At 47.1% G+C, this 24,372-nt stretch overlaps 1 protein-coding gene across 2 annotated transcripts in view; it reads left to right on the top strand.

The window, feature by feature from the left end:
* The window catches only part of LOC126528400 (D-amino-acid oxidase-like), a 42,331-nt gene that overhangs the window by 6,650 nt on the left and 11,309 nt on the right, over positions 1-24,372 (top strand). Inside the window, exons 2-8 of one of the 2 annotated variants that reach the window (XM_050176291.3) lie at positions 5,577-5,821; positions 15,881-15,992; positions 19,174-19,256; positions 20,528-20,593; positions 21,362-21,416; positions 21,726-21,827; positions 23,415-23,476. In XM_050176291.3, coding sequence (XP_050032248.2) covers positions 5,619-5,821; positions 15,881-15,992; positions 19,174-19,256; positions 20,528-20,593; positions 21,362-21,416; positions 21,726-21,827; positions 23,415-23,476 — 683 coding nt within the window. In that variant the 5' untranslated portion in view covers positions 5,577-5,618. The remainder of the gene's footprint in view (positions 1-5,576; positions 5,822-15,880; positions 15,993-19,173; positions 19,257-20,527; positions 20,594-21,361; positions 21,417-21,725; positions 21,828-23,414; positions 23,477-24,372) is intronic. The other variant, XM_050176292.3, reaches the window with a different exon arrangement.

Raw genomic sequence — 24,372 nt, 5'->3', positions numbered from 1 at the left:
GTAGGAAGGACATCACCGGTATTATTGCGATGTTTAACAGCTGTAGTTTGGGCCAAAGAACGACGATCGTTGAAGTAAAAAATATCGTGGTAGGAAAACAGAATGCGGTAGAGCTCACGAGCGCGCTCGGACGGTATGTCGAGCACAATCATTTTCTGTAAGTCGGCGATGGTACAAGTTACCGACTGTGATGGTAGAGGAGGATCGGCTGAATTGTCGTCTATTGCAATAGATGCTACTGAGTGATCCTCGAATGAGCAAAGCTGGGCCAGAGACATCTCGCGTGGCAGCACTTGTGTCGTCAAGCCAAAATTGACCACTGGCAGGCAGACACAATTCGTCGTAGCAGATAAAACTGTATGAGGTACTGTGATCCCGTGTCTAAGGAGGACGTCTTGCATGGAAGCCGCGATGTAGTGACCGTCGGGGACTGGTGGGGATGACAGTAAGTCAACGTAAGTCAGTGCCGAAGGTGGCAAGCGAACGAAGTCGACGGAACTGAGGCGATCGGGGTGTGATTCTGCGGGATCCATAACAGGTAGGTCAAGGCAGAGAGTACTGGTGCAACAACCGATGAGAGCAGAATGTACGGGGAGAAAGTCTAAGCCGAGGATGATGTCGTGGGGACAGTGGGCGATGACTGTGAATAGCATGATAGTGGAGCGATCGGCGAAGGAGACGCGGGCGGCACACATACCAATTACGGGGGCTGTTCCGCCATCGGCGACACAGACAACAGGCATCGTGGCGGGCGTGATTATTTTATTCAGCCGGTTACGAAGGTCAGCGCTCATTACCGTCAAATGCACCCCAGTGTCTACAAGAGCAGACACAGAAACACCGTTGACTTGCACGTAAAGAAGGTTCAGATGAGTGGGCAACGTCAGTAGAGGTTTTGGCAGCGTAGGGAGCAATGCAGCGTCACGTCGAGGCGCTGCATCGTCTACTTTTCCGGCTGGGAGCGGCGTCCGAAGGGAGTCGGCGAATAGGAGCGACGGGGCTGGGGAGAGCGAGATTGTCGTCGTTGGGGCGAAGGCGAACGATAATAGGGGTGGTTCGGCGCAGGAGAATCAGTGGCGGCATTATCGGAGCAAGCGGCATAGGGACGAGAAGTGTCACCTGAGGGGCGAGAGTACGAGACCGGGTCGAGGACCTCCAGTGACTGCGACAGTGCCGAGAAATGTGCCCTATTCGATGGCAGTGAAAACAAATGGGCTTGTCGTCAGCAGTGCGCCATTCAGATGGGTTGCGGAAACGTGGTGGGTAAGAAGATGTGGGACGGGGCGCAATCGAAGAAGCCGGGTGGGTATCAGGGTGATTGGCCGAACAGATGGTGTGAAAACTCATGTTTGCGAACTCCTGGCGGACAACTGCCTGGATCAGCGAAACCGTGACTGCAGGTACGTTGGAGGGTCTGGAGTCGAAGGCAGCCGGATAGGCGGCCTCAATCTCACGCCGGACGATCCTGGTAACATCGCCAGTGTTGTTGGGTCGAGGAGCGTCGGCACATGCATGAAGATGTCGTTGGGGTGTTGGGCAGACGGGCAAACTGCTGGTCGATACGTCGGCTTTTAGCGAGTTTCAGGCGGTGGCACTCTTCTATAACAGCATCCACCGTAGCCACGTTGTTGAAAACAAGCAAGTTGAAGGCGTCATCGGCAATGCCTTTGAGGATGTGGGAAACTTTGTCTGACTCAGTCATGTGTGCGTCAACTTCACGGCACAGAGCCAAGACGTCCTGAATGTACGTGACGTAGGGCTCTGTTGACGTCTGCACACGGCCGGAAAGTGCCTTCTTCGCAGCAAGTTGGTGACCGCAGGGGTTGCCGAACAAGTCTCGGAGCTTTTGCTTAAGCGAATCCCAACTGGTGAGCTCATCTTCGTGCGTCCGAAACCAAACCCGAGGTGTGCCACCGAGGTAAAAGACTACGTTGGCGAGCATGATAGTAGGGTCCCACCGGTTATTGCGGCTGACGTGTTCGTACAGGCTGATCCAGTCCTCGACGTCTTCCCCATCTTTGCCCGAGAATACGCCAGGATCACGGGGAGCGGGGAGAGTGATGTAGGTCGTCGAAGTGGCAGCAGGTGTCGGAGCCGGTGGAGTCGAGTTGTCGTCGCCGGGAGCTATGAAGGAAGGCTCGACCTACCGTCCACTGCGAAGCTCCGTGACAAGGTACAGGGAACGTCCACTCCACCAGATATGTTACATAGGAAGGCGCAGATGAAAGGCTATATACAAGTATATTTACAAGGAAATATGCCGCACTTGGCCAAGAGGCAACAGCCCGCGCTAGCCTCTAATCGTCGTCGTCATCTTCACACTGCTCGCCTCTTCGTCATCGCAAATACTGTTCTGTAGCAATATATGCAGATATGTGTACAACATGCCCACAAGATGTGACAAAAGGAGGCAAACACTGCACGCCTCCTGACAAAAGTCAACATATCGACTAATACATTGGTCAGTCAGCGGCTAAGAAACAACATAAATAAATATAAGGAACAGAAACGAAAATGTACACACACAACACAGAAATGTACCTGTTCCGCACGAGACAGATTACATAGTACCTGCATAGTACCGCATAGTAGCTGCAGAAGTACCAGCGCAAAATTTATAATCCATCCAGTCTTGAGGGCATTCATAAAATAACAATTTTTTCCAAGCTGCCTTCCTTCACCTGTGGTCCCGCGAACAATCATCATTCCACCAAGGAGAATTAGTTTTACCTGAATGTATCACAAATTCCGATTTTCCTCGAAAATCGTCTAAAACAGAACAAGCGCTCAATGCTTTCGATTTGACACTAGCATCAGTCAGAGAAGCCAATGAGGATCGCAGGGAATTTGGAAATTTACTGTAATTTATGAGAGTACGCACATTGGAAACAGGAGCTTACTGGATGCATAATTAAAAAAAAGAATGAACCGTTTGCGGTCGCTATTTGTGGCATAATCAACACTCGAGGAGGCCGACAGGAAGATGCTTGAGCCAGCAAAAGTTAAGTCTAAGACAGTAGCAGGCCGACCTCTGACTCTGAGGAAAGTAGCGTGTCCTGAATGTGCATATGCAAGATTGTTGTCCTGGGACAGCTCCACAAGCGAATGCCCCTCTGGTCTATGTTTAAACTCAATGTAATATTATGGGAGTTAATGTCCCCCGCTAGAAAATATCGTTTCCACAAGTAGTAATTATGGTATCCAAAGGGCACGAGTCAGGAACACCTGAAAGAGAATATGCATTGGCCGTAAGAAATATCCGACAGGCTGAAAGAGTTACGTTAAACACTAGTATTCCAAATTCGGGGGACAGGAACATTGAGCAATCTTTGGCCTACGGCAAATTCTGCATGATATCAGTGTGAGTAAACCACCTCCTCTCGAAGATCGATCTAATGGGAATGAACGATAATTTCTGAAATAAAAATTTCTGTCTGGGGTAAGCCAAGTTTCTTGTAATAAGACTATATCAGGACTTAATTGATCCGTAAGACAATGTGAATCCGTATAAGCAGCAAATATCGAACGACAGTTCCATTGCAATACTCTCAACTATGCTATCTTGAGGATACTATTGTAGTATAAACAACCTTCTCAAAAATGTTCTCCTGGAGAACTTTACTGGGCGGATACTTGTTGGACTTATTCCGAAGGGACGTAGAAGAACCTCGGTTCAATGGGAAACGGCGGCGTTGCTGTGCTCTTGCATCGAGTTCAACGTCTGTGGAAACGCGCAACTCTAGCATATGCTGTTGGTCAAGGTTCGACGAAGGGTCAGAGGTCTCGTGGCTGTTTTAAGAGGAAGACGCGCCAACGTTAATTATATATTTAACTTCTCTATTAGGCGGCAGTGTAGAGTTGTCAGGAGTCAGTTCTGGTATTATCCGCAGAACATTAGATATCTGGATACTGACTACTTGAGATATGCATTCAGCTATGCTGACTACTAATCGTTCCATTGAGTCTGCCATTGCTTTTTCAACTGCAGCGTCCACTGCCTGCGAAATAGTTGCGTCGGTCAAAGAAGGTTGACGTGCTGTAACATCAGCTTACTCGTGAGCTTTTTCCTTAACAGTGGCAATAGCTTCTCCCCTAGAACACCTCCTTTTCTTAATTATTTCTAACATCCGCATTTCGAGCACTCGAGCTGGACGCATTGAATAGTCAGCGGAATGTGATCCACCACAAAAGAATATTCTTTAACTTGGGCGACACAATCACCGTAAGAGGGACCCTCACCGCGACTGCACCATCGTAAACAAGAATTGCAACCGCCAGCCCTGTAGCCATATTGCCAGCATTGCAGATGACGTGAGGCCAGCGGATCGACTCTTTGTTTCTTCAGTAGAAAGTAAACAATTTCAATGTTCATTGTTTTAGTTTCTGCTCTGTCATCTTTTAATTTTTGATTCTCTTGTATGTCACATGCAATGTAATCTTTTATTCTTTTTTTGCATTTGCGTGCTGTTATGATTGGTGTTTTCATGCCCCTCCTGCTGGGGCCAATCTGGCCTGCAGTATTGTGAAAAATAAATAGAAATAAAAAAAACTGTGCAGTGCATTTCCGTCATCTCGGTACTTTGGACGCGCCCTAGGACAAAGAGAGCCCGCGAAAAGGTAGAGATATAAAGTTTAGAACTGACCACCCTGACAACTACGATCGATGGCTCACGGACAATGTATTTCTTAAGTCATTGTTGAAGTATGAATATAAAAAGGGCTTTTGTGCTTATATCTACTATTGCGATAGCAATTATATGGACACTCGCGGCCCACTTCCGCCATCGCCGTCACCGTGATGTTTCGTAATCTTCAGTCCAAACACGATAACATCGTGGCTGTGCGCGGTACGTAGCAGGTGCGAGTGAAAGCGTGCGAGGGTGAGCCGAGAATGGTGGCTAGATGTCGCGCGCGATAGGGAGGAAGGCGGGAAGGAAGCTCACCGTCTTCCATCGCGCGCAAGGCACCGAGAGCTGGAGGGTGATATTCTCGCGACGGCTGCGTATGACGCGGCTGAGCGTGATCGTGTGGGCCCTATGTGGAAAGCGATCTGCGATGGGTACATAGTCTAGGCGACTAGGGGCACTGAGTTTCGTGTGCGCTGTTTTCGCTGCTAGCTTCGCATTAAAGGGATAGGCAGCGCGAAGGTCAATTCGCTCGCTGCTGTTCCCGCTCTTCCTCACGTCAGCGCTTTGACAGCGAGTGTCCGCGTTCAGAATGAAATGCGTTCATGTTTGCCTGTGTGCGCGTGACATCATGCTTGGTAATTTAGTTAGTGAGTGAATGTTTACAGGTTTGTATGGTCGTTGAATCTACTGTTCTTACTTCCTGTAGCCGTCTAATTGCCATGGTAATCGACGCTTCCCCTGTCGGGTGAAATTACGGCTTTTCATTTCTATACATTGTGCGGTGTGGTCCGTCAACATAGGCGAACAAAAAAGATTTCAAGGGGCCTCGGACTAGCACGGCACTTGTTCCTCATGCCGGCAGGGATAAAACTAATATTTTACAGCGAATCTGTTAAGAGAACTTCCGTGACCATTCATGCTTAACTTGCAAATTGTGGATCGACGCAGGTAAATAACGTGTCAGTGCGTGGTTTCATCCAGGCGAACAGCATGACGTCACCGTGGCGAGTGGCCGTGGTGGGCGGCGGCATCGTTGGCCTCAGTACTGCCGTGCGGATAGCCGAGGAAGTGGCACCTGGAAATGTCCACGTGACCGTGCTCGCCGAGCACTTCAGCCCGCACACCACGGGTGATGTGGCGGCGGGTTTCTTCAACCCATACATCGTCCACGGGGTCTCCGAGGAGAAGCTCAGGTACGGGAAATGCCATTGGGTCATCATCATCCTTATCATAGTCACGACCTGATTGAGACCCCTGAATGTCAGAGGTTTGTCCCAGTGTTCGCCAACACGTGTGGTGGTATGGAGCACAGGCCTAACATTAATTTTGTACACTGAATGTTAGTTCAAATTGGAATCATCGCCCGAACTGTTGTAACGTTCGCTGAGACATTCTACCAGCACGGCTTTATTTTCCGAGCTGCACATTGGCAGCAGCAAAGCAAAACTACACACTTGACAACATAATGCGTGACCATATATATATATATATATATATATATATCACCAATGAGACAGTCTTACACATGCGCAGAACCGACATTTCTATACGAAAGAACCGATCAATAATCTGTTGATGCGAGCACTGTGGGCGCGCTATCGCTACAACCCCCCCCCCCCCCCCCCCCCCCCTATTTTACGATTGGTTTCAACTCCAGCGATTAGGAGGCAGTCGCTGTCGGCAGCTTCTTCCAAGGGTCATCGGTGAAGAAGAGCTACAGCTCGGCGCTCCCTGTCGCTGTGTCGACTGGGCTTCGGGTAGTTCCGCAGAACTTGGCTCAAGCACTTCCGATGCCAGTGGCAAATCGATTTCAGAGGGTTACCGCTTATTGTTCGTCTGGTTCAATTCGAGAACTTCGCAAATGATCGACACCCACGCACCGCTCACGGCTTCCGACAGCGACGAATTATGTACTAAATGGCGATTTCATCCTTGCCAATTTTTGGGGCAACCATTCCGTAACTTCGTCTCGCGCCGAGCGCACCAAAAACACAATCACCAACAGAAAATGACCGCGAAGCACCACGGCGCTTATCTGCAGAAGCTCTCACTCTCTCCGCTTTGTCTAGGAGATCACTCCTAACATTTGGCTGAAGCAATGATAGCCGTTCTCTCAGTCTGCGTAGCAGAAATAGCTCAGCGGGCGTATTTCCCGTCAAAGTATCGGGCGTTGTGCGGTACGCAGGGATAATGTTGTGGATTCCGTGCTATAAAGCTTGGCTTTGTCCCTTTCGTTCGTCTTGTAAAAACTACTTAAGGAGGGCTTTCTCTGTAGTCTGCACGGCTCGTTAGGCCACCCCGTTAGGTTAGGACGGTACGGCGCCATTGGGTTTCAAGAAAGCTTCAAATGCTGCAGCAACGAACCGAGGCCCGCAATCAGCAACTATTTCAGCGAGTAGACCATGCGACCGAACAGAGAACGGTACCGCTTCCAGGATTTGTGGCTTTTGCGGTAAGCATCATTTTGACTTCAAGCCACTTAGAAAAATGCATCAACGGCAAATAAGAACATATGCCCTTCTTTTGTTGCAAATCTAAGTCCACTCTTTACCATGGGCTCTCACAAACTCGTCACTGAAATAAGGTTGCTGGCTGCGTAGAGAGAAGAAGAGATTGGCATATCTTATTTTTGCAAGCCACTTATTCTACAGCATCGTCGACGCCCGGCCAGCAGACCACTGAATGTGCCACCGCTTTCATTTTAGGGATTCCCAAATGTTCTTCGTGCAAAAGGGCCACAATCCCTTTTCGCAAGTTTTCAGGCACCACATCCCTGTTTGTCCAAATAACTCCAATCGGAGAATCTAGAAGGGCTGCAGCTCATCAGGAATGCTTTTGGCCAACCCTGCCAGATGATGTTTCGAACGCTTGCGTTATATAGGCGCTTGCCACGGTCTGTTTCACGTTCAATGTATTTGGCTGTGAGCGGCAACTCGGCGGTAGAACAAAAAATTTCTTTGCCTGTTCTTCAGTGTCAGATAAAGGCGCACGTGACAGCGTGTCGGCATGAGCAATCGCTGATCCCGTTGTCTAGCTAAAAACGTCAACCGCGACGACCATCTATGCACTTTTGCTGTCACAACCGCGCTTCCCGCCCTTTTTGGGTTGAACGGTACCGTCAGTAGCTGATGGTCCGTTAATGCTCAGGACTTCTGTATCAATATGCCCGTAGTTGCGCTCTGGCGCGGACATGGCCTTGAGATCTTGAGCGACCTTGAGGCAATCACTATTGGTTTCTCGACACCATCCTCCACGTCTGACAGTACTGCTCCGAAGCCATATTCCGACGCATCACGTGTGAGCTGAAGGTCTTTGTGCACATCGTACAACTCGAAAACACTAATCAGTCACCAGCATCCTTACACGTATTGAATGCAACATCACATTTACGTGACCAGTGCCATTTCTTCTCTTTGCTCAGTAGCTCATGTAGTGGCTCTAATACCATTGCCAAATTTGGCAGAAACTTGGAATAAGATTTGCCAAGCCCAAAAAGGCTTTTAGTTGCGTCCCGTTGACCGGCTTGGCCGTGTTATTTTTAATGACCAATACCTTGTCTCTAGTAGGATGCAGAACATGCCCGCAAATTTGGTGTCCCAAATAAGTTGCTTTTTGCTGAAAGAGCTTGCACTTCCTGTCGTTGACCTTTACCCCGTGGTTGCTCAGGAATATGAGCACTTGCTCGACTCTTCCTTGGCACTGCTCGTACATTTCGTCAGACATGACGACATCATCCAAGTAGCAGGTAGTTCCCGGCAAGGCGGCCTGAATTTGGTCCGTTACTGCTTGGAATACGGCAGGCACACGCGCTATGTCATAAGCGAAACGCTTGAACCGAAAAAAAGGCCAAAATGAGTGTTCACAGTAAGTACTTTTCGTGCTCGCTCATCTAATTGAAACTGTAGATACGCCTTTGACAGGCCAGCGACCAAGAAGACGGTTTCACCTTCTACAAAATATCGTCTGGTAAGAGCAGGAGACAGTGGTCACCTTCCATTGCCGGATTGACCTTGACACAATAGTCACCGCCCTTTATCTTTTTTTAGACCCGATTACGAGTGGTGTCGCCCAAGCACTGTGCCTTCCTCGGTAAACAACTCCCGCCCTTTCGATGTTCGCCAATTCTTGCTCCATCTGCTCGCGAAAAGCGCGTGGCACTGGCCGCGCCTTACAGAATACTGGGCTTAATACTTTGAGCTTAATACTGGTTTTAAAGCCCTTGACAGCACCATAACGAGGTCCAAACACCTCATGATATCTTTAGGTTAACGGAACTACCTTGCGCGCTGTCTTCCCGCTCATAACTTCGTGCCACCTAATCATAATTTTGCTCAGCCAATCTCGACCAAGCAATGCTGGCATCCTTGCACCGTCGGTGTCATTTGCTCTAACGGCACTGAATAGCACTGATCGTAATGACAAACATCAATCATGCCCTTCATCACGACAGGCGTGCCATTGCAAATTACGAAGTTTACATTTGCTTCTCTGAAGCTAGCAGTGGGCAAGTGCTTTACGCACTCAGCTTTGGGAATACCTGACAGAGCAGTGCCAGTATCCAACTCCATGGTTACTACTTTGCCATTTATCTCTAACGTAACCACAATGGCAGGTGTACTCGAAGTTCTGTTGGTATGACATAGCGTCAGTAATTCATGTTCCGCGACAGCATTGTCGAGCTGATTGCTTACTTTGGTTTTGCACATTTTATCTACGTGGTCTTTCTTCGGACATTTGTAGCAGGTACTATTCATGAATGGACAACTTACTGGCACACAGTGTCCACCTCACCTATGGCACGGAACTTTAGTCTTATGCGACGCTGTTCTTGCAGTCTTCTTGGGCACACCGCTCCTGACGTTCTTGCCGGTACGTGACTTTTGAAGCTGTGATGGTGCCTTTTCTGCCTGTGAATTTCGGGAGACGTGAGCTGCAAGAACTTTGCTCTTCGTCGAGACCATTTGCTGTGCGTCTTCAGTGGCTGCTCTCATAGCCACCGCGATCCTGCAGGCGCGCTCCCAGGTCAATTCGGTTAGGGCGTGCCTAACAGTCGATAGCACACAGGATCAGCCGAAACACCACTAATTAGTTGCTCCCGAAAAGCTTTCTGTGGAAACGCGCCAAAATTTCACGTGGCTGCCAATTTCTTGAGGCCCACGATGAAGTCTGCTACTCTTTCATGCTGTTCGTGTTTCTTTTGATGGAAGCCATACATTACCGCCTCAATGGAATTTATAGGAGTGCAGCGCTTTTGCAGTGCGTCGACAGCGTCCTTGAACGACACCTTGCTGGGCGTCTTTGGCAGAAGCAAGCTCCTGAGTGCCACGTGCACCTCTTTGCTAACGAACGTGAAAAGCACCTGCAGCTTCTTTGGCAAGGTCGTTGGCGGCCTTGCCGAAGAAACTGAAATCGCTCAAGGTAGACTTCGAAGTCTGCGGTGTCTGGAATAAACTCCCGGAGCTTGCCAAGGGTAGTTCCATACGTAGCTACCCTCAGTGAATCTTGCTGGATTCCATTATCGTCGCTTTGTTTGTCTTCTTATCGTCGTCCGTGTCTTTCTGCGCTTAACCTGCCTTAAGAAAATGATGCTGTACCAACTAGCTCGGATCCAGACCCTTGTTGCAACGGACGCGGCGTCGTTCTAACAGAATGACGAGTTGCATGCTGCGAGCTGCATGCTGCCAGCGTCAAAGCAACACTACACACTCGACAGCATTGTGCGTACCCGCCGTGATTGCTTAGTGGCTATGGTGTTAGGCTGCTAAGCACGATGCCGCGAGATCGAATCCCGGCCACGGCGGTCGCATTTCTATGGGGGAGAGATGCGAAAACACCCGCGCACTTCAATTTAGGTGTACGTTCAAGAACCCCGGGTGGTCCGGAGTCCCCCCTATGGCGTTCCTCATAATCAGATCGTTGTTTTTGCACGCAAAACCCTGTAATTTAATTGTTTAAAGCGAAGCTTTGTATGTCTCACTGATTCGTCCGGGAGCGCCGAAAACCCACTGCAGGAAAGTTAAAAACTAAATTATGGGGTTTTATGTGCCAAAACCACTTTCTGATTATGAGGCACGCCGTAGTGGAGGACTCCGGAAATTTCGACCATCTGGGGTTCTTTAACGTGCACTTAGATTTAAGTAAACGGGTGTTTTCGCATTTCGCCCCCGTCGAAATGCGGCCGCCGTGGCCGGGATTCGATCCCGCGACCTCGTGCTCAGCAGCCCAACACCTTAGCCAATGAGCAACCACGGCGGGTGAAAAAGGGGGGGGGGGGGTCAGCGAAGCTTGCCTGGCGTGCACGTGACCTTAGTCACGGTGAAGTAACCCACAGGTAATGGTGCCGGATTGTTGCGTTCATATAGGAGGTTGTGTCCAAGTACTGCACCAGGGTGGACAATCCTGCTCTGGTGAGGGAGTGCTTTACTGGTTCTGGTCACCGGGATCAGGCCACACTGCAGGAAAGTAAACTTACACAACTACGTAGAACACTAGAGTTTACATTCGCAATATCGGCCCAGCGTCGTCTGACCGGCCGGTCAGTTCATGATAACGGCAACGAGCTCAGCAATAGTATAGCGCATGCGCACAAAATTCACTGGAAGCGCAAGTTGCGTCTGCTAGGCAATGACATCACCCCTGTCCCGCCTGAATGAGCCCCGACCAATTTCACGAATATTTCATTCAATAATACGCCACAATATCCAGACGAACTATATATATATATATATATATATATATATTACTGTGCCAGACTAGAGTCGTCCGTGAATATGTGCGTGTAATCAACCGCTACACGATCCAAAATAAAGGCTATGCAACTTAGCAAAACGTGTCTTCATTCAACTTCAACTTTGAAAGAATACACTCCTAAACAAGCAATCTAATAACACATGCATAGCATCGGGTCGCTCAGCTTTTCTTGGATTCAGTGCGTGGTCGTGGGCTTTGATTCATTTTGCATGGGGGGATAGCTTCGCGTTCAACCATCTTTCTTTAGGAAAAGGGCTTTGATTTTTTTCACACGTGCGCGGAACCTACACTTCAATACAGAAGAACAGATAACAATCTGATTTCGCAAGCATTGTATGCGCACTAGAGATATAAAACAAACCACCGTATTTTCGAGGCTTGCCGCCGTGCCTGAAACCGCAATGGAAAAAATCGTTAAGAGGCCGTTGGGCTATAGTGGTATAGGTGCAACCAAATTCGAAATAGCAAATGAGCTTTAAAAAACTGTAAATCAAGAAGACTCTCCATATGGCCACTAGCTTTCTCACGACTCTTTCAGTTAACCTTTGGACATGAGTACCCAGAGCAGCTGACTAAGGCGGTGGCCAGACCTGCGAAGTAGCAGGGGCTGCGAAGAACCCCCGGACTCAGTTAGGCCACCGCAGGTAGCTGAATCTACAACATTCAACACTCGAGCTCCCTCAAGTAAAGCTAGCTCAGCAGGGCTGAAAATTATCAGGTGTTGCCTGGCATATCATTGAGTTTAGTGATGTTAGGAAAACGTGTGGGGCATAGACAGTGATAAATAATGACCACGTTCTTGGAAACGGGTGTCGTCCAGGTAAAAGAGAATACGGGACAGTATAACTACAGTTTATAAAGGCATAGCGGACAACATTAAGCAGAGACTATAAGACGACAGTCGTCATTGAACAAAGCTAAATAAAACATATAAATCCAAGGTAGTGCAAGGAAACTCTCGAAGGTTCAGTCATGATTATCAAGAAATAAAGCAATTCTATGAGGTAGCTCAAATAGTAACGAAAAAGGCGAGAACCCCAGTGAAGGGTGTTTCATGGGATTGTGGTTAAAAAGCGCACTGGGTGACAGACAATTGGCAACTACAACAGCGATTCTAGTAATAGCAGAGGAGTGGTGCTAATGGAGTTAGGTTAGCAGAAAGGAGTTCGATTTGGAACAGTGAGTACGCTCTTTTGTGAGCGCAATAATAAGGAAAACCCTAAACGGACAAATAATAAATGAAATGCATTTTATACTCTGTGCAGATCCCAGCATAATTCAGTATGGCTAAGTGTTAGGTGGGGTAAAAGACAATGATAATAAGTTAGTGAGCTCTAAAATTGTTGTCAATTTGAAAAAGAAAGAGAAAACATTGAAGCTGCCAGAGGAAAAGCGGGTGAGTTGAGACTAGCGGTCGCAAATAAATTTGAGGCTTTGGAACAGGGCGATGAAGGTAGCGTTAATGTAATGAACGAAACCCTAACTAAAATAACTTCAGAGGCCGCAATCGAAGTTGGAGGTAAGGCACTAAGACACCAAGCGGGCGAACTGTCCCAAGTAAGGAAAGACCAAATAAATAAACGACAGCAGCGTCCACTTTCGAATATCAGACGAATTGGCTGAATGGTAAAAAGCTGATAAACTAGAAGGCTATAAATGATATGCAAAATGTTGAGGAATGAAACAGGAAATACTGAGGAAGCAGTAAACAATGAAGATAGCATGAAATCAATAAGCTCAAAGCTTGGCATTAAAAGAACACGATGCATGCGGTGAAATATTAGCAGGGCAGTGTGTTCAGGAATTTCAGTGATATAGTAAAGACAGCTAGCGGATGAATTATATACGGAACTGTGCACCACCCAGAGCAGCTCCGTAATCTTGATTGGATTTAGTGGCGAACAGTATACAGGCATTTCATGTGTAACTAGCACTGAGTTTAGAAGCGCTTCGCAAGATATGTCCAGGGTAAAAGCGGCAGGACAAGATAAACTACCTATTGATTCAATCGAAAATGGAGGCGATATTACACTTGAAAAGCTTGCTGTCCCTTACATGTACTGCGTCAGGACTGCAATCGTATCAGATAGTTGAAAGAATTCCAATATTATACTTATGCATAGGAAGGAAGACATCAAGGAATTAAATAACTATAGGCCACTTAGCTTGCTTTTAGTATCGCGCAAAATATTCACCAAGGCCATTTCCAACAGAATCGCAGCTGCGCTTGACTTCAATCAACCAACATAACAGGCTTGCTTTATGAAGAGATATGGACACGGGTATGAATTGTTTATACATTTCCGCGAACCTTTTCACTGGCCAATTTCTCTTACAATGTTATCGCTCGGCGCAAGACGTGCCTTCATGTGTCGGAACTTTCTCCATTGTTGTCGCTGCCTCTAAAGCGAAATAATCTTGTCTGTAATCAGAATTCATGCGCAACGACAATAGTGGAGTACATTCGAGCCCGCACGTGAACTCCAACGATTACGCCGGAATGCACGACGAGCCGTGTAGGAATGGCCGACGCGCCCGATAGATCCAATGCTCCATGATCGCCGACTGTACTCGCCACTATCGTTGTGTTTTGAGTGTCACTTGTTTTGCTGGGCACATGTTTGCGCAGTAAAGAGACAGTTCTTGCTACTGTCTGGTTCTTCACCGTCGCTAAAATGTGACAGTACACAGCAATGAATCGCACGCATATCATCCTTCAAGTAAATAAGAAATATGCGCAACCAACGCTCTATAAGGTTTTCATAGATTACAAAAAGAAAGCATTTGATTCAATTAAGATAGCAGCAGTCATGGAGGCACTGCGTAGTCAGGGAGTGAAGGAAGCATGTGTGAATATCTTAGCAAATGTGAATAAATTTGAGACTCCGCAGCTACTATAAACCTCCACAAAAGTGGAAAAACACCTATCAAGAAAGTGGTCAGCCAAGGAGAGACAACCTCTCCAAACCTGTTCACTGCATGCTGAGAAGTATTAAGCTATTACTCTAGAAAGCATTCGGAGTGAGTGTCAGGGGCAACTCATGGTTAGCGTACTTTGTCCTATTCAACATACTTCAACATATTTCAACATATTTCAACACATGGCTGATGATCTTATTTAGCTGAGAAAGTGGAAGAATAGGGTTGAAGATTAATATGCAGAATACAATGTAATGTTGTATAGCCTGGAAGGAGAAGCAAGGATTCGTGATTGACAGTCAGCCTCTAGAATCTGTGCGAGAGTACGTTATGTAGACCGATTAGTCACACGGGACCTTAGTTATCAGTAGGGAATTTTTTTTTAAAGCTGAATTCTTTTATGTCGATAAACGTACCGGTATGTTTTGAGCAGTTACTTGAAGTAGTATCCGCGAGTATCTGTATTTGCCTTGACATGTTAATTAGTCATGACAGGTAAACGTTTTGAGTTTATTGATTGCCTTTATATAAACACTGAGTTTGTACATATGGATCTTTCCAAGCATCAGTACGGTGTTTGTGGCGTGCACTCATTAGCGTTAACCATTAATTCTGTTTTTCAAAGAAAGCCCGCGGAACGAGAAGAAAGTCCCATGAAAGTCTCCCACTTGCCCTCCACACTAGTATCGCTCCGAGTGAAGAAATTGTAATTACACCTGCGTGATGACCAGATTTCCTTATAAATATGAGATCGACGCGCCTACCAGTTTGTCTTGTTGCGGTGACCGCTGATCACCTGCTAACAATTGTTAATGCTATAGCTTAATTGGTGCAAGATGCACCTGAAAATTCGGAACATTCTTGACTGTTGTCGCCGAATCTACCTTATGTCTATACTGTTGCCGAACATTGCACAATCAGATTATATATGCGAAGGAGCGTTATAAATTCTGGAAAACACACGAGCATCAGCGATTATGCTGGAACTTTCTATGAATCTTGCATAAATAGCCGACGTGCTTCACCCGCACGTCAGATTTTCGGTGGTCGACGCCTGCACTTGCAACTATATGTAGTTGCGTTTGAGTGTAACTTAGAAGGGTGATCGTTTGGGCTAGTTGCTTTTCCATTTTAGATTGTGTGGTACAGCGCGAAGCAGGGACCTTGTATTGCGTCCTTGTCCCTGCTTCGCGCTGTACCACACAATCTAAAATTTGAGTGTAACTTGTTCTTGTGGGTACAAGTTCGCCCAATAAAAAAGTTAGTTTCGCGACTCTCATTTGGGCCAGGTTCTGATGCTTCACCGTCACGAGAACGGGACAATACAATCCCGCCATATGTTGGGTTGGCCTGAGGAAAAAAAAAGCAACAATGATAGCCTGTGCCGAGTTTCGTGAAATTTGTGTATTAGGCGATTCACTATTGATGTCACAAAATCTTTAGCCAAAGTATTTTCGTCTTCCTTTGTTTGTAAATAAGAATGACGTGTTCAGGCTGTTTGTCGGGACACATTCTTCACTATACAGCAGTATGGCCAGGATCAGCTGTATGATATATGTGCACTCTCACTGTCTGTTCTGTAGATCGTGGTGCGTAGACGCGTTCGCCTTCTACCAACGCCTGGCGGAGAGTGCCGACTCCAATGAACTGGGACTGGCCGTCGTTCCGGCTTACATCCTGAGGGAAGAGCACACCGTAAGTGGAGGTGACCTTCCGATCGTAATTTAACCCGCACTTGAACACCACGATGTTGAAAGAAGATATACGAGGGTGAATCAGAAAGTCAATTGCCGATATTTTTGATTAGCCAGAATAAGGTACACACAGGTAGTTACATATATACGTAATATTCTACGTGCCTTGCAGAATTTTTTCACATAGCTCCCACTCCGCTTCAGACATGTGTCCCGTCGCAGCACTAAATTTTAGATGCCCCTGGGGTTGCATTCTTCCGGCTGACTTCGGAACCACCGTCGGACTGCTGTCTTGGCTTCATCGTTGCACGTGAATTCCTGTCCTACCAGGAACTTCTTCAGTGGACCCAAAACGTGAAGATCACTAGGGGGCAAGGTGCGGACTGTATGGTGGGTTGTCCAGACTCTCCGTGTGAAATGACCGGAGCTTGTCGGTGGTTCTGATTGCCAGATGAGAACTCGCATTGCCGCGGAGGCTAACTACGTTATCCACAGCGAGGGCCCCTCGGCGTTTTCGCCTGATGGCAGCCAGCAGACATGCCAGTGTGGAACAATAACTGTCGGCATTGGATGGCTGCACCTTGTGGCATGAAATCCAGCAGGAGCGATCCTCGGCGATCCCAGAAGACGCACGCGGCCTCCCCGAACGCCCATTGCCATGCAAGCCTTCACGGCCTTTTGCGAACTCACAACACAACCACCTCATACTTCTCATAGCGAGACGCCTTTTCCCATACATGGGCTGCATTTCTCTCTGGATTTCGATGGGCGTTCGTCCCTCACTCCATAGAAAACGAACGACACTTAGTTGCTCGTACGCCGTGGACACGTGAAGCACAACTGCCATCTTCAACAACTGACAGCAGCGCCGTGCCGCCGAGCTACCGGAGGATAAGTCCGGGCCGATCCAAGAAAGGTCTACTGCTGCGAATGGTTGACTTCGCATTTACCGCTGCAATTTGGTAGAAAAATAGGGGCAGAGGCTTTCCGATTCACCCTCGTAACTCATAAAACATTTAAATTCTTTTTGGCTGTCGACCATTTGGAGTCTCCAGTGTAGTAGGAGAATTCTATAATCACTGCGAAAGAAGTTCTGCACGAGGCGTAGGAGTGTATCTGAATGACATAGAATGCTTATTCATGCGCAAACAAACAAAGACATGTGAAATGCAGTCCGCATAAGCCTTATATAAGGTTTGTTTGTGTGCGCAGTACCTAAACAGTATAGCAAAGCGCAATATATAGAGCAGAAAATCACAAGAACTATGATAAGCAAGTATTTAATAAGTTTATGCAGTCGGATAAGAAATTGGCACTTTCGTCTGCAGACGAAGCATTGAAAGCGACCGCAAAGCTTAGCGTTGCGCCGAAGCCATCTCAGAGCTTGTGTGGGGGAACGCAGTTAGCCCAGCTGCAGGTGTCGCATCTCGGTTGGGGGTCGCCTTGTCCCCCGAGTCTCCCAGCACAACCGTAACTCAACCTTCTAAGTAAATATACTGGAGTTGGAACGACGCAGATTTGATTATCACCCCTCCGCAGGGGAGGCCGACACTCGCACACACATCTGTCGTGTGAACTGCAACTAGATCTTTGACCCGATTGGCGCTTCGGTGACGTCGCGCATAGAACGAGCGAAAGCACGTGCGCAGGTTCCAATTGATATCCATTGGACCACCGGCTTACCGATGCCAGGTCAAAGCGAGGGGGAGCTAGCGCCTTGAGGCGTTGTGTTACAAAGCGCCGCCTTCGGGATCGGGCAAGATTGCCCATTCATTTAATCGTAGGCGATAACGCTGTGTAGACGCTCTGCGATATTTTACTGCGTTTATGATCGGCCAAAGTCGGAACGGAGCATACTGTACATAACGGTTCTCTCCTCCGGAGTACAAAAAAGAAAATACAGATATGTCGCGATGCCGTCGTCTTCACAGTGATCACACCGTCTGGCTGATCTCGGTCCGCAGACGCCCGCTTCACGCACACGATTGCGCTTATAAATCTGGTAACGCCTCGCATTACGCCAAAACGTGCTGGACAGCTAGCGGGTAAATTCGATGAATAGGATTGATTCCCACGCTGTGCATGCGGGATTATTTGCATAATATTTTGTGCTTAAAGGACATGAAACAATACGTACGGTTGCCCAGAGCACTGGTGGAAAGCCAATAGAGAATCTGCCAAAGCGCCAGCTGTCCTTATACCTCCGCCCCTTCTCCTTTCCCCTCTGCTCTGGCACAACACTCAAGTGAGCACAACGATACAGGGTACAATGTACATACACTGCTGCAAAGCTCGTAGCTTATGTAGCACACAGCGAAGCTACCACGCATTAGATACAGGATCAAAACAACCAATAAACTGATACAAAATGAGGAAATACTTAACTGTATGTACGATGACGACGATTGAAAATTGAAGTTGGTGTCACAAGAGACAACTCGCACAAGAGACTGTTGTTGCACATCATATCACTATTGAATTGACAGAAGGTTTATATGTGCATTTTTCTTCATGACCCGTAGACTCTGCTCTGTAATTGACATACAACAGCAAATTATTTGCTTAGCACTTTTGGACATAAATAGTCTGCTTTCCGAGTTTTATGGTCTTACTTTTTTGAAAATTTCAATGCGAAGGTTGCGGTTGTGGTCTTTTAGAGGCGTTTCTGAATGAAGTCTCAGGAATCTCGGTTCTTCTCGGCGGTAAATAAATGTAGCCAGTTCTTTATGCACTAAATTAGCTTTTCCAGGTTGAACTCGCCTGTAGAAAACACCTTAGACAACCAATCAATTATGCTAGCGATGTTTAATACGTGATGTTTAAGGTCGGCGCTTTATAGCTCCGATGTGATGAATCTTTAAATCCACTTGGAAAAGAGTTAAGTTTGATGGCTCCCCCCTCTACCCACTCCCACGCCTCAATCATCTTTCTTGCATAATAATCAGATGATGTTGGCGCTTCATGTGGCTCCAGCTGCTACTTACTACATATAGTCTCCAAAGAGAACTACACCGCGAATCTATAAGGCAATGAGCCAATAAATTTATGTGATCATTTATGTGATTTATGCGTGTTCTGTGCACTACAAAAAAAAAAAAAAATGATGGTCTGCATGGAGAAAAGTTATCGAGTTGTTCGGTAGGCCTGTACATACTGAGTGTGTTGTCAACACTGCTTTCCAGCCACGGCCTTTATACGCCGACGCATTCTTCCACTACAGAGACCTGACGGAAAGAGAACTCGCATCGTTCACCCCTAAATATAGGTGAGTTCTACCATGCGCGTCACTCATAAATCAAAGTACCGGGAAAAGCTGGAGCAGCTGCGAACCTCGTAAAGGAAAAAAAAGACAGAAAATAAAGAAGAAAACGCCTACTGTTGGTCTTCATTTGGACTAAGCGCTAGGACGAGCGCTTCACAAATCAAATGAGCTAATCGTGGACGAGACTACAAAACATGGCGTGTTAAAAAATATTTTGAGTGCTTAAGCACGTTTGGGAAGTGTGTTTTATTGCGTGATCGTCTTTCCTATCACCTCTCGTCAGCAAACTCGGACCGTCGAAGAATTTGTGGGAAAACCAGCTTTACAATAGAGGCAAACGTTTTCAATTTATTCCGCATGAAATCGCTGAAGAACCGCGAACAGCTGCCTTCAATCTCGATCGTCAGTGTTAGTGTTCCTTGGAACTTGGCAGACGTGGTGTAAAGGCATGTTTCTTTTACAATTAAATACGCAACACGAACGTATCGTGACTGTGCTTGAACCTTACTCGTGGTAAAACCGCAGCGCGTATAAAGGGCGCAGGCAGTTTTACCACGAATAATTACCAACTCCCCCAATTTTAAGTTCACTTTAATGTGACCTTCTGAACTCTGCACAAGGACTGCCACTTTGAGTGGAGAATTCCGCCAACCATGATGCACAGGAGCAACAGCATGAGTAACCACAGGGCGACCAACAGTTCGCTCCTCAGCTGTTAGTCTACAATAGGATGAATGGTTGCGGCAGAGCAAAAAGTCCCCAAATTTACTAACACCTTGGTCACTTTTAGCAGTGGGCGATCCAGGGGAAGGAGGAAGGGGTCACTGGGAACCGGGCTGTCCTCAAGATACTATTCATCTACCCTTACACCCTCCTCCTGCCTTACCTCCACGTGTAACCAATTCCTTGCATAGGTCTGCATAGTATGGTGGATGACGGTGCTAGTTGGTAACCTATACTAAACTTGAACAGCGCAAAAACAACGCGGGGAAAATATAGCTGTTCAAATAGTCCCGGCACCTTCAACTACAACAGGAGCCTCGAGTCGTTGTCAGGAAGAGAACATGGCGGGCATTGTACAGCGTCGGTCACGTCGTGGACTACTTGTGGAAGGGCGAAGTGCGGAGCCTCCGGTCACCGCTTGTCCCCGTGCTGCTCTTGCGTTGTTCACGTTGAATGTCGACAGATCTATAACTCTAAAACAAACGTGTGTATTTTCATGCAAGCAGTACGAGAACCAAGCTGCAGACAGACCACATATTCTCTCGTTTCAGGTACGGCAGCTACGTGACTTCGCTGACTATTGAATGCAAGAAGTTTCTGCCGTACCTCATGGAGCGGTAAGTGCTGTCGCCGAACTCGTAGCGTTCGGAAACGGCAGCTCGAAAACTTTCAACGCGGACATAAACTGTTTGCAATAACCTCTTAGGTAGTACTGTAAATGTTTGAAGGGTCACTAGAGAGAAAAGTAAGCCGACATGTATTAGCAGAATACTCTTTTACCATACTAGAAGTCCAGTCTTAGGGTGAGAGGAGCTTTAAGAAACCGGCAAAGACGCACGAACAAAAGGCAGGAATCCCCGCTGCCCTGAAATTTCCACACCAATTCACCGTCCTAGATTTTTACGCTGTCTGCTCCGGCCTAGCTATTTTTTTTATCACTAAAGATTGACTAGATTGTCTAAAAAAGGACTGAAACACTGACCTTAGCAAGCTTCGAAAACTATTGCTGTGCCATAACTGCCCAAATGAGAAAAAAAAAAAAATTCAACAATATCCACGACGTCAAACTGACGTACACGGGCTCTCACATTTTGGCGCAAAATGCTAAAAAGCAGAACTTTGACGTTTATGCACTGTCTGATTAGTCAACTTCGTTCTGCGAAATGACAGAAAATGCAGTTCTGGAAAGTTATTGTATGATACCAAATTACAGCAGTGATTCTTTTTCGTGTATCTCTGTCTACTAATAGGCATGTTTGTTTACGAAGAAATTAACAACACGTAATTGTTACAGTGCTTGGAACTTCCCTGGCGGAGTTGCAGTTCACAGCTGACATTTCTACATATCGTATTACAACATTTTTCTATTTTCTATTCTGGCCTAGACTTGAAAGCCGCGGAGGACGCCTAATGCAGCGCAGAGTGAACAGCCTGGAAGAGGTTAGTTCCGAAGGAGCCTTTGAAATCGAAAGCGCCGAGTCCCATCCTCCTTGGTATGGTGTGAGGATGGGACTGCTTTTTTCTTTATGCCCTTCTCATAGATAGAGGGGTTGGTCCGTAATTTTGTTCAATGCGATTAGCGTTCATAGGGTACACCACGAACTTTGCATTGCCTCATTGAAACCGATCCATCTAGGGACTCGGCCCCTTGGTTGCACACGCCGAAAATATTTGCGTTTACAAGTTAGTGTGGACAGTTGTTGAATATGTGACACACCACCTGCTGGATGGATGCGCATTTTCTTGCAGCTAGCAGGCGAATACGACGTCATCGTCAACTGCACAGGCTTTGGAGCAGGTGCACTCGTTTCCGATCCCAAGGTGCATGCCGTTCGAGGCCAGACGATCAGGGTGAGAGTTTTCGTGTATTAAGAAGCACGCTATTCGTTTTCTTCGCCTTTGCTCTGAAGCGTTCCTTTTTATGTCAAATTTTTTCGAGGTTGTTGAATAACTCGCCTTTATTTTTTTTATTTTTTTGGAGTGGGCGCGTCATCTCAATTTCTGCTTAGTTATATTTGTTTTTTCACTGAAAGTCATAATAGAGGGCGACCTTCCGAACACTTTGGCAACACTGAAGCGAATATCGATACATATATATTAAAGAGAGGACCACGTCATTGCGGGTCATGCTGGCCTAAATAGGACATGATCATGGCGCGTTTTTGCGCACCGTTCCAGACACACGTGAACGTGAAGTCAACTTTACTATAAAATTCAATGGTAATTTAGCAGTGAATGCGAAAGAAAATGCGTTAGCGCCAGCCGTGGTTGCTCAGTGGCTATGGTGTTAGGCTGCTGAGCACGAGGTCGCGGGATCGAATCCCGGCCGCGGCGGCCGCATTTCGATGGGGGCGAAATGCGAGAACACCCGGTTACTTAGATTTAGGTGCACGTTAAAGAACCCCAGGTGGTCAAAATTTCCGGAGTCCTCCACTAAGGCGAGCCTCATAATCAGAAAGTGGTTTTGGCACGTAAAACCCCATAATTTAATTTTTTTTTATATGCGTTAGCATTACGTCGCGCCTGTTTGAGATCCCGGATGCATGTTTAAAACCGCGTTGAACACATTGGAAATTGTTGTTCAGGCGCTGAATCAACACAATGTTCATTGGTGCTCATATTCCCGGTGCAAGCACACGATGATATGCGCTGCCTTATACAGGGTATATTCGCGGGCTTCTTTCACGCTGGGAAAAACACTTTTATGTAGCACGTATTGAGCAACAGCAAGCTGTATCGGGAGTACTTGAGGTCGCTCTACAATTTCCTCATTGACACATTCCATCTGATTATAATGTTTGAGAGGTTGGTGAAATAACTAAGACTAATTAGGTCATTAGGCGGAATGCAAAATAATAATACGAGTATCTCCAAGCGACGACAAACAACATTGCCTCGGTTCTGTCTAGCTACGTGGTATTTGCAGATCTTTAAATATTGGCACGTGATAGTTGGAATATCCTGCATATCAATAAGAAAGAGGCAAATCGACGCGTACATGCAGTCAACTGCGAAATATTGCGCAGTGTGAGATCCGTGAAAAAGCAGCATATTTCCGGAGACTATAGGCATACATAATGGTGTCAGGAAATTCGGGCCTGTAGGAGCTAATGAGAACAACGTAACGTTGCACGGCTTTGTTGGTCACATAACTGCTCTCAAATTTAGCATTTGCTTAGATCACGTGGCCCGTAAACTCTTGCCGTCCACGCTGGATTCCTGGCCCCTTCTTGTCCTGTTGTCGCCATGCATTCCGTTACTCAACAACACATGACCTGCTCGTCTGGCTTAACTGACTGAATCCATTTCACACTGTCTATGACCGCTTTTTTTGTTTTTCTTTTATTGCGTATGACACCGTCCGGGAAAGGAAAGGGAAGCATTTAGAAGGCGTGTCGGGCTGCCCTGTCTCACACTCATGTCTTCTTCTCGCACTAGGTGCACGCCCCTTGGATCAAGCACGCCATCGTCGCAGGCGAAGACTTCCACGTGATACCGAAGTGAGCTGTTCAAGTATCTTGGGCCACGGTACTAGTTAGCGCCGACCTTCCCAGCGAATGGCGCAGCCTTTAACGTCAATTTTTTTTCGCACCCACATTTACCGCGTAGACGTATACAGCGGGCTCAACACAAGTAGGGCTCTGTAATCGTATCGTTCAGTCCTTCGCTGGACCAGCAACCACGCGGCGATGTCGCGAACGCTAAGTTGAGAGTCGCAACTTCGTTGTGACGCGAATACCATGATGACATTGGCGACTTTTCATTTTTTTTTTTCGCGTCAAACTAAGGTGTTCGACCTCTAAACACTAGAAAAAATAGTGGCGAAATCCTTGCTATATCCTCCACCGCGGTCTCTCCGCGGGCGTCGAGGATCCTCCTTGCTTAGTAGGTACATCGACAACTTGTTTTCTAGGTGTTGGAGTATTTTTGTTGTTGTTTTTCATGATTAACCAAGTTCTGAAAAAAAAAAAGAGAAAAGAATTGGATCAAGCGCACATTCTGGCATACGTGTGAAGCGAAGCTTTCGTGAAACGGTTAATCAAATGCTATAATTTTTCGCATTGTTATTCCTGCGTGTTTGACGTAATCGAAAACCGACGCGCGGGCATGCGCTGTGGCGCGGCCGCACTACGCTATGCGACACACGCCGCGATCAACCCCAGCAGAAAGTTGGCATTGGAACGATAAACGTGCACGCACGATTGTAGCCCACTTGTTAGAGCATCTGGGGCTGCTGCATCTGGGGCTCACGTCGCTGCTGTGCAGGGAGACTGAGGTTAGACCTCACCATTGGGCCCATAATTTGACCTTTTTTTTTAAGTGCAAGCAATTCGGCCAAATAGCGACATCACCTAGTGGCCACGCTCAGTAGTTCGGGAGTGCTCGTAAAGGAAGC

Source organism: Dermacentor andersoni, chromosome 9 (assembly GCF_023375885.2).
Source record: "Dermacentor andersoni chromosome 9, qqDerAnde1_hic_scaffold, whole genome shotgun sequence".
Lineage (NCBI taxonomy): Eukaryota > Metazoa > Arthropoda > Arachnida > Ixodida > Ixodidae > Dermacentor > Dermacentor andersoni.
Note: the sequence above shows the minus strand (reverse complement) of the source record. Positions and strands in the feature narration are given on the sequence as shown.